Source organism: Capsicum annuum, chromosome 10 (assembly GCF_002878395.1).
Source record: "Capsicum annuum cultivar UCD-10X-F1 chromosome 10, UCD10Xv1.1, whole genome shotgun sequence".
NCBI classification, from domain to species: domain Eukaryota; kingdom Viridiplantae; phylum Streptophyta; class Magnoliopsida; order Solanales; family Solanaceae; genus Capsicum; species Capsicum annuum.
In genome coordinates this window covers 1,606,791-1,617,274 of record NC_061120.1, presented here as the reverse complement: position 1 = coordinate 1,617,274, position 10,484 = coordinate 1,606,791, and the positions used below count along the sequence as shown (strand labels likewise).

The window sequence follows — 10,484 nt, the reverse complement described above, 5'->3', positions numbered from 1 at the left end:
ACATTTTTTTTTTATCAACCAAATGCAGGTAACTCATGACCAGAACTACCAACAAACTAAGAAGAAGAAGAAGAAGAAATGAGATGTTTACCCGCATATCCAGCTTTTAAAAGCGTACATAAGAACACGATATCTGGTTAATCGATTGTAAACAGAAACATTGAACCTAGTCTGACAAACTCCATCATGGTCCGACGACCAAGGCTACCACAATTTACAAGAAAAAACTAAGGTTGATAACTAAAACTTGAAGGAAAATTCTACTTGTAATACGCTTGATAACTGTTCTAAAACAAATCGATTCAGCAAAACTACCTAAACTTCATGCGCTTAGGAGCAGCAGAACTTGGACCTGATCGAGACTTGCCAAAGTTCTTCTTTCTCCTCCTCTCGTCCTCGCTGTCTGGTTCATCTCCTTTCTCCCTATCTGCGTTGCTTGCCTCCTTCTCCAACTCTTCCCATGATTTGCCTTTTTCTTCCTCTGAATCTTCATCTTCCTCTTCCTCTTCTTCCTCGGAATCCACCAGCGATTCACTATCAGAGTCCTCGTCTTCTGAATCTGACTCAGGTTCAGCATCTGAAGGTTCATAACCTTGGTCTGACTCCTCCGATTCTCCAGATTCGGAGTCGGAAGCATCTATGTTCAAAAATTCCCAACCACCTTCTTCTATAAACCTTTGGGGATCATCAGTTATGGTCTTTAATACTTCACGCCAATTCAGATTCATCTTGCTCTCGTAGTACTTGATGTCGGTTGTATCGAGCCACTCCTTGATGCCATCAAGTGCAGAGACCGGAATGGAATCGATGCGCATGACCTCACGCTTGAAGTCCTTGAAGACAATTGCCATATCAAAATTCTTCTGCCCAAATCCAACTCTCTCCAAGTTGACAATCTCGATATCACTTAAGGTTATCACAAGAAACGGTGTCTCTATCAGCTCAACCAAACAGCTCGACGTTGGCACAATGAATGCTGATGATTTATAGGGCACTCCATGGAACCCAAGTTCTCTCAGAGGCTGATCAAACTCCAGGTCGAGCCCTTTAAACTGGGGTTGGGTCCACATATCATTCACCCGGTTCACAAAATTCTGGAAGTCCAAGTTGAATTTGTTCTTCCGCTGTCTTTCTCTCTGTTCTTCCTCAATCTCGTCAGGGTCATAGGCAGATCGCTTTCCACCTCCAAGTGTTTGCACGACATCCATTACCTCAACATAGAACTGCACATCCTTGGTTTTCTTGTTTCCGACCATTATGTGGTTATGCAGATGAAAATGAAGAAGGGTAATCATCTCCTTCTCAGATGGCTGGAAGAACGCATGCTTGATGTTGCCAAACATGATGTCAACACGCTCATCTGGTCTTGAGGTCGAGTACCGGAAACCATTAACATGAGCTTCTAATGTACCCGGAAGCTTTCTTGCACGACCACCAAAAGAGGGACGAATCGATAAGTCAGACAGCCTAACTGGTTTGAATTTATTCCCTGCAAGTACAAGTTTTTCCTGAGTCACCAAAGTCGCCCTTTCGGCTCTCTCTGACTCCCTGGCCATAACATTCCGTCTAAGAGTTTTAATCAGCTGAACGACTTCACTTATGTGCCTTGGATCCTTAGAACGAAACGAAACTTCTTTCAAATGAATAGAACTCTGATTCTTAACAGCATTTGCATCAACAGGTGTAAAAGGGGTACCAGGGACATTGAAAATGATACGGATATAACAGTTGCGGTTGGTATCCTGCTGGCTCGAAACAGTTTTAACAGTGGCCACATGGAAAGGAACCATAGTACCATATATTGGTAAAAGAATGGCTTCATTCTTTTGGTCAACCTGAATAATCATATCCCTAGAAGGTGGTAGATCATTAATGCTCTTATAGGCAACGAGGTCACTTGAGGCCTTAGCAGCACCCCTGCTATTCCCAGGTAAAGCTCCTCCGCCAGCAAGACGACGAGCAGTTTCTTCATTCTTCTGACGAGCAAGTTCTGCTTGGTGCTGCCTCCGGAGCTCTTCTTGGTTGTTTGACCTAAGAGTTGCCTTGGAATACAACGCTTCCTTCCTGGTTGAATCAGTTTTCACATTAACCTCCTCTTCTTCTTCGTCTTCATTGAAAGAATAGGCTACATCCTTCAACGCTTTGGTGCTCAAATGAGTAACCACTTCATGGCCTTCATTTGTGACAATAACCGTATCAGCTAACAAAAGTGAAAAATTCCTACTCTTTTCAGCAGTGGTCTCAGCTTGCAAATTGTGGAAACCAAGTGACACATTGAAAACCATTCCCGCTTTCACTAACTTATCATTCTTAGCATTAATGATCAACCCAGACTCCCGGAACTCAAGACCAATCCCAGTCCCGGCAGATTTTGTCAGGTTGCTAACAAATTCAGGAGCATCCCTCTCAACCACCGCAAGAGCTGTTTGATACACAGAGCTAAGCTTGTTTCCAGGCTTCAATGCACCAATTGCTGCCTCGTGAGCTTTAAGAAGAACCTCATAAGCTTTGTTCTGTATTGAAGTTGAATCAATGAGAAATGTTCTAGCAACATTTGAGCAGTAGCTGTTATATCGTGATCCAACTGCACATATGATGACACTTGCAGAATCATAGTACAAGTGGTCATCGTTGCTTGTAGCGCTAGGTCTAAGATCAAAATTCCCACCACTCTGGAAGATCGGAGGGTAACATATATCAACATTCTCGGCTTTCAGCTTCACTTTAATTTTAGCAGGTTCCAGAATAGCCTTTTCTGTGTCGTCCATTAATAAAGAATGAGTTACTTTATCCTCCTCATCGATAACTTTCTCAAGCTTCGGAACAACAAAGTTCTTCATTGCAGAAGCAGTCAAATATGCAGCTTTCTTCACATCTATTATCTCACTTTGTTCCTTCACGGCAAAGAGGTCAGCCAGCCCATTTGAGATATCACTAAGAGGAAGGCCTGAATTTTTCATCTTATCGGCCCATATCTCCAAGAGTTTTCCTTCAGGGGCCTCTCTTGCAAGATATCCAATGACGACCAAGGTATCAGGACCATCAGACTTTGGCTGCCTACGGATAGCTTGAAGCACATTGTCCATTTGAGCAGACCCATCCTCACTTTTCACCTTCACGTGAACGATAACCTCCACGTCCACAGCCTCTTTTGCAGCGGATTTTACAACACTGAGCAACAATGCTTTCTTCTGGCTACACAGAAAATGTATTTGCTTGTCTCCAAAAACCATAATCGTCTCAGGAAACTCATACCCTAGCAACCAAATATTTACAGCTGAGGATTTCAAGTATCTCAAGTCCTCCGAAGGTGGTGGCGTAGCTATAGCAAGGGCATCAGAAGAGCCCCAAAGGTCGTCCTTATGTTTGTGCCAGTGCGAATATAAGGCCTTCAGTCGCCTACTGAAAGTATCCAAGTCAATCGTATAAGCATTTCCACCTGCCAACTTACCATTTGAAGGTGCTCCATTTGCATTCCTCCCTTCCACCATGGCCGTGTCAACAATTCTCGACTAATCTAGACAAGAAACAGAAAATATTCACATGTAACCCATTTAAAACAACAATATGTGAAACCTTGTTGTTAAAAAAACTTCTGATTCGGTGAAATAAAAGCTACTAATTAAACGAGCATAATATGACACACACACACACTCTTCAAGAGCTACCCCAAATGAATTTAACCAAAGATATTAGGAACTCAATGGGAATAGCCAATTCAAAGTAGCTCATGAGCATGAAATCCTGATAAGAACTTTTGCGTGTTGAAGCTAACTTTATAATAAGCAATTAAAATGTCCTTAAAAGCTATGTTGCTCGGACTCTTCAAAAATGTCGGCGGGTGCATGTCGGATTCGCCAAAAGTAGTAATTTTTTGGGAGAATCCGACACGGGTGCGGCATCAAAAGTGAAGAGTCCGCGCAACTTAGCTTAAAAGTTAATATACAAAATTTAAAAGTCTCTTTACATAAAAAGGATGAACAACGAAAACAAATAGAGCAAATTAAAAGCTCATGTTTTAGAAAGAGTATCTCGAACCAGAAGCACGTACAAGTTGAAAAGGTATAAATTTTCCCTAGAAGCATAGATAAGTTAAAAATTACACGCACACACATACACAAATGTCAACCAATATTTTCTAAGTGCAAATTTTACAAGTTATGATGTTATAATTGCTTCGTTAGCAAACAAAAAGACCACTCGATTCCCATGCAAAAATCCTAAAACTCGGGTATAGCAAAGGAAGAATTACATGGAAACAAATAAAGAGACAGAAAATAAATTCATTAATTTGACGTTAACATGAACTTATGAAGCATCCATTAACTATTCTTCACAACCCATGAGCTACTCGGGTAATATATCGTTTAGTCTCCTTTGATGTTGTTTCAGCACAGGTTGACAACGAACACTATAAAACTTAGAAGGAAAGAAAAAAATGAACATTATTTCCGACGATCAAATTAAACAATTTGCTAGATGGTTTTGCAATTCCCAAAGAAACATCAGCCTCCGCAGTTCCAAGTCAACTAATAGAATACAGAAAAAACAAAGGGGGTGGAGGGGCAAAGATGTACTGGGCCAGTCGTAACCTTCTTGAGTTCCAATTAAGAATTAGGATTTCGGGAGTCCAAATGAATACAAGAAAAATGTTCAAATCCAGAGGCGAGGGGAAGAAACAATCTTAAGTCAGCCCATAACTTCTGGAACCAAGAATCCGATTAGCTAAGTGGCAGACTCTTCACCTTCAAGGTCGCACACACGTCGGATTCTCCAAAAACCCACTGCTTTTGGAGATTCCGAACGCACCCGTTGACATTGTAGGAGAGTCCGAGTAACATAGCCAATTAGGGTTAAACTTGAACAAATTAGGTTCATTTTAAGTTGTTTGTGGCGCGATAAGTCGGTTAAAGGTTTCAAATACTTTTAACAAAACAGGAAAAGTACTAAACGCATTAAAATGAAGATCAACAGATATCAAAGGAAAAATCGGAAATTACAGCAAAGAACAAAAAGAGGGTTCACAAGAAAGAAAGACAATACTATCTGTATATCTATCTAAATGTTGTAAAAAGAGAATGTGTTAAGAGCACCTTGTCGTTTTGCGATTGCAACAGCAAGGAACCTAGGACTTTACTTGAGGCAACAAATTGGCTTTGTTTAGATATGATTGGATTTATAAAGACAAAAAAGGACAGCCCGGTGCACTAAAGCTCCCACTATGCGCAAGGTCCAGGGAAAGGCCCCACCACAAGGGTGTATTGTACGCAGCCTTACCTTGAATTTATAAAGACAATAAAGATTTAAATGTTGGTAATAGAGAAAGTGTCAAAGGACCTTGCCATTTTGAAATTGCACTAGCGAGGAACCTACAACTTTCCTAGAGGTGAAAAATTACCATGTTTGAATGTGATTGGATGAACAAAGGCAATAAACTGAAAACTACGATTTAGAATTCATTTTGGCTATCAATGTTACGTGGGTCCCTCTGATTCTGTATTCACGCAAAGTAATGTTTTTATGAGGAACATTTATGGCGAGCGGATGGCATACTACTATATCAGGAATGCCTAATAACCCGCCCCGGGACATCATCAACGCAAAAACTATATTCAAGAGTGCTTGATAAGCCCGAGCATACGCACAGCGCATCTTGTTTATATAAAATCTTTATTGTCCTTATAAATATAATCACATTCAGATAAGGCCAATTTGTCATCTCTACTCTCTAGTAAAGTCATAGGTCCTAGCTAGTGCAATTGCAAAACGACAAGGTCCTCTAACACTTTCTCAATTACCCACGTTTAAATCATTAATGTCCTTACACATTCATTCACATTCAAACAAGCCAACTTGTAGCCTCTAAGAAAGTCCCACTCATCGCTGGTGCAATTGCAAAACGACAAGATCCTCTGACACTTTCTCTATTACCAACATTTAAGCCAATTATCGGCTCTAGTGAAGTCCTAAGTTCCTTGCTAATGTAATTGCAAAACAACAAAGTCCTCTGGCACTTGCTCTATCACCAACATTTAAATCTTTTCCTATTTTATGTGCGTTTTACCAAAATAAACGATAGGAACCCACTACATATCATATTTACATATATTATTCTCGCAATATCTAATTCTCTGCGGATTCAGTCCCGACAAATCAAAACCAACAAACCAAAGGAAGACAGGTGGTCAAGCCTCAATAGCGACAAAATTTTGTGGGCCCCAACTTTTTTCATACGCGCTAAGTACTCATATTAAAGTCCCAACTAATTCAATTTTGAGACACGTAAGACCAATTAAAGAGTCGAACCCTCCCTAGTAAGATTCTTTTTTTCTTTTCAATTCTATATCTCGAAGTTCATTATTCAAAAATAAGATCTACCATTAAAGTTGGGTTTAGACCACCATTTACTGAGACACTGTTGTTAACAAACTCATCATTACCATGGCTAACCGACAAAAGCAAACTTTAACTACAAGAAATGCATGCAACACTCTCAACATGAGATAAAGGTGTGTATAGAAGGTTAAATCGGTTACCGTGCAAAACCAAAAGAAGATTATCAATCAATCAACGAGAGCATATACACAAAGTATAGTACAAAAAATTCACAAGTTCTATAGTCATTCAATTAGGGTTTTTTTCTTCATGAACATAGCAAAAAATAAAAACAGATCAAAAACAACACGAAGAAATTTAGACTATCATTTTTATTGAGACACCCTTGCAACAAACTCCATGTAAAAGCAGAGTTTAACTATATAGAAAAATGCATGCAACACTCTCAACCTAAGATAAGGTGTGTATAGAAGGTTCACTTGGTTACCACCGAAATAAGATTGTCAACCAAACAACGAGAGTATATACACAAAGTATAACACAAAACCTTACAAGTTCTACATAGTAAAAATTAGTCATTCGGTTAAGATTTTCTTTTTATCCATGAAAGAGTGAAGGTGAAATGCAAGAGCAAGAAAATGGAGAAGCAATCAAAAAATCTAAAAGACAAAATGAAGCAACACTCTCAACCTGAGATAAAGGGGTGTGTCTAGAACGTGCAGTCGGCTACCACCCAAAAAAAGATTATTATCAATTAATCATGATAACGAGGATAGCTTGTTGCGAGAACATCTCAATAAAAATGGTCTAAATTAGTCATTCTATTAGAGTTTGTTAAGCAACACTTTCAACCTAAGATAAGGTGTGTGTCTAGACCATTCAGTCAATTATCGCCCGAAAAAATACAAGTATAAACATTTATTGCAGGGGCGTCTCAATAAAATTAGTGTCCGAATCCAACAAAGAGCGAAAATGAAACAAATAAATAGCAAGAAAATCAGAAGACAAAAACATACCTTTGTTGTGTTACTCGAAAGGAGAAGAGTTTTTTTTCAACGAGAGTGTACAAAAATTCACAAGTTCTTCAAAAAATCTAAAGCAAAATGAAGCAACACTCTCGACCTAATATAAAAAAATAATAACATAGGATAAGAGCGTCTCAATAAAATTAGTAACTTGTATCCAAAAAAGACCAAAAATAAAACAAAAATAGCAAAAAACTTAGATAAGGTTAATGTGTCTACACATTCAGTCGGTTAACTCCCAAAATAACATTATCTGAGAGTTTATTGAATAGCGTCTCAATAAAATTAGTGGTCTAAATTCAACAAATGACGAAAATGAAATGAAAGATAGCAACAAAAAAATATGAAAAGGAAGATTATCAGTATAACCATGACAGAGAGTTTGTTGCAAGAGCATCTCAATAAAATTAGTGGCCCTAATTAAACAAATGAGTAAAAATGTAACCAAAAATAGCAACAAAAAAAATCAAAAAAAGAAGATTATCAGTATAACCATTTGTTCGCAAGCACGTCTCAATAAAATTAGCGGCTTGAATCCAACGAACATTGAAAACAAAAAACCGAAAATAGCAAATATTTTGGGAGAAAAATTACATACCTCTGTGTGTTGTGTTAACTGAGCGAAATGAGAAAGTTTGATGGTTGTGTGTAGCTGCGTTTGGTTAATTAGGGCAATTTTATTTTTTTTTTAGAAAGAAAAACCGACAGGATGTTTCTAGAGTTTCATTTTAATGGCGGATTAATAAAATGACTATTTTGCCCTTTATATGATATCATAATTTGGAAATTTGCCATTTGTTTGTCCCGCGTAAATATTTCAATGCGCGCCTTATTTTGGTCGCCGAATTTTTTATTTTAAAAAAAAAAAAGATAATTAGGGTTCGTTTGGTCGGGAATAAGCTATTCCACAATTCGTTATTTCGAAATTAATTATTTTATGATTATTATTTCACTTTTAATGTGGGATAAAAATAATAATATAGTATCGAAATAAGTTATCAACTTATTACACGTAAAATATAGTACTGATTTAGTAGAGACAAGATCCCATCTTGATCTACTTTAGCAAGGGTCTTGGTCATGCGGCCGGTGGAGTTTACAAAATGATAGGATGATTGGATGTTGTTAGCTTGGAATCTAATTTGGATATAAAGTTAACTATCGCGTTTGCTTCCCTAAAACTATGATGAACCACTGAGTTTTTCAACTTTTTCAACACTGACCTGCATGACATAATATGAGATAAGTAGGTTGCGGATGTTCTAAATTTGCAATGTTCAATTGAGTCGGGTTCGATTTATATAGGAAGAAGCTTTAATTATATGCTAAAGTGAGGCCCATCGAGAGAGCTTTCGATTTCGTCGTAACATAATTCTGAAAATTACCTTTATTATAGAAGTTTATAATTCAGTCATTGATAGAATTCTAATAACTTATTTTATTTCACTGTTATCATTTTTAGTCGAGTAGGAGTCATAAATAATTTTTCTACTCGTAAGATATGAGTAAAGATTACGTACATATTTTTCTCACCAAACTCTTCACATGTAGAATTATACTAATCATGTGATTGCATTTCTTATAGTAACTTTTATTCATAAGTAATATTTTTTCTATTTGTTGAGAAGGTTATAGACGACAAGGAAATAACAAAACACAAATTAAAATTTGATTAAAAAAAATTTAAGCTGAATGAAAATAATGAAAGTTTGAATCGATTAACGTTGAAGAATCAACGAATAAATTATAGTTAAGAGTAAAATGTCACTCGAATCCAAAGCTAGTTGATTCTCTCTTAAATGCATTGAGATACAACAATCGACTAGACAATGCGGGCCGCGAGAAATGTATCAAATCGAGACAAACTTTAGATACGATCTGATCTCAAAATAATAAGGACCAGGTCGTCTACAATTGTTCTTGATAAAATCAACAGAAATCAATAAAAAGGTAAATCTCTTATCATACGTCAGATTCATGAGGAATCAATTTTTATGACTATATAAATATTTTTAAAATAAAGTGAATATGTGTCATACTAAAGTTTGTTACTCAGCTCAGGGACTTTGGATTAAAAAGGATAAACAAATTGTTCAATTAAGTGAGGTCCTTCAAGTTTTTAAAATTAAGTGGGAGGAATAATTTTTTTTTGAGTTTTTTTCATTCCAACAACTTCTCTCAGTTGTCGAACAACTTTAATAGTTATTCGACAACTTTGTGAAGTTGTTCAATAACTATTAAAATTATTCGATAACTATGCTAAATTATTCAACAATTAGGTGAATTTGTTCGATTGATAAAACTAATACAGTTGTTCAACAACTGTCTGTCTCAATTGTAACTTTTTAAAAGGGACAAATTGTGGGACCCATTTATTCCCGTTTTTTTTTTAAGTGAAGACTTGAGAGCGACTTGGGACTCATTTTTCTCTTCAAGCTCAGTTGTGATTCAGCTCGAAAAAGCCGAAATGCAGAAACAGTCGCCGGCGCCGCCGCACACGGGGGATTCCGACATCCCAAACCTCGGGAACATCAAAATCAAGTGTTCATCACCTCGCTTTCCACCGCCCATAACCACCGCCGGCGCGGCTGCCGAAACACCGACCGCCGGCGCACAGAGAAAAATCGGAATCGCCGTTGACCTAAGTGACGAATCAGCCTTCGCCGTTAAATGGTCCGTACATAACTACCTCCGTTCCGGTGACGCCGTTGTTCTCCTTCACGTCCGTCCTACTTCCGTCCTTTACGGTGCCGATTGGGGCTCCGTTGATCTATCTATAGTCGATACCATTAACGTTGAGTCGCAGCGTAAACTCGAAGATGATTTTGATGCGTTTACGACAGCGAAATCATCTGATTTAGCTAAACCACTTGACGAAGCGCGAATCCCGTATAAAATTCATATAGTGAAGGATCATGATATGAAGGAGAGGTTATGTTTGGAGGTTGAGAGGTTAGGGTTGAGTGCGGTGATAATGGGGAGTAGAGGATTTGGAGCGAAAAAGCGAGGGAGTGATGGGAGGCTTGGTAGTGTTAGTGATTATTGTGTTAGGCATTGTGTTTGTCCTGTGGTTGTTGTGAGGTATGATGATGAGAAAGATGGTGGAAATGTTGGTCGTAAGCG

The 10,484-nt window shown here is 38.0% G+C and overlaps 2 protein-coding genes across 5 annotated transcripts in view; one reads left to right on the top strand and one right to left on the bottom strand.

Moving 5' to 3' along the window:
• Positions 1 to 69: 69 nt before the first annotated feature.
• On the bottom strand, positions 70 to 8,109 carry LOC107845369 (FACT complex subunit SPT16). 4 transcript variants are annotated; one of them, XM_047398367.1, is made up of 3 exons: positions 7,960 to 8,097; positions 7,353 to 7,458; positions 70 to 3,517 (listed from the first exon to the last, which is right to left on the bottom strand). In XM_047398367.1, exon 3 carries the CDS (start codon positions 3,489 to 3,491, stop codon positions 312 to 314), a length of 3,180 nt encoding a protein of 1,059 aa, XP_047254323.1. In that variant the 5' UTR covers positions 3,492 to 3,517; positions 7,353 to 7,458; positions 7,960 to 8,097; the 3' UTR covers positions 70 to 311. The 4 variants fall into 4 exon arrangements, with proteins under 4 accessions (XP_047254323.1, XP_047254325.1, XP_047254322.1 ...); XM_047398369.1 differs by having other exon boundaries at positions 70 to 3,512; XM_047398366.1 differs by lacking the exon at positions 7,353 to 7,458 and having other exon boundaries at positions 7,960 to 8,109.
• Positions 8,110 to 9,751: 1,642 nt separating this feature from the next.
• The window catches only part of LOC107845480 (universal stress protein PHOS32), a 4,738-nt gene continuing 4,005 nt past the window's right edge, over positions 9,752 to 10,484 (top strand). The window contains exon 1 of the mRNA XM_047398365.1: positions 9,752 to 10,462. Coding sequence (XP_047254321.1) covers positions 9,829 to 10,462 — 634 coding nt within the window. The 5' untranslated portion in view covers positions 9,752 to 9,828. The remainder of the gene's footprint in view (positions 10,463 to 10,484) is intronic.

Coding starts and splice junctions, on each gene's coding strand:
- LOC107845369 (XM_047398366.1), bottom strand. CDS start 3,491: ATGGTGGAAGGGAGGAATGCAAATGGAGCACCTTCAAATGGTAAGTTG.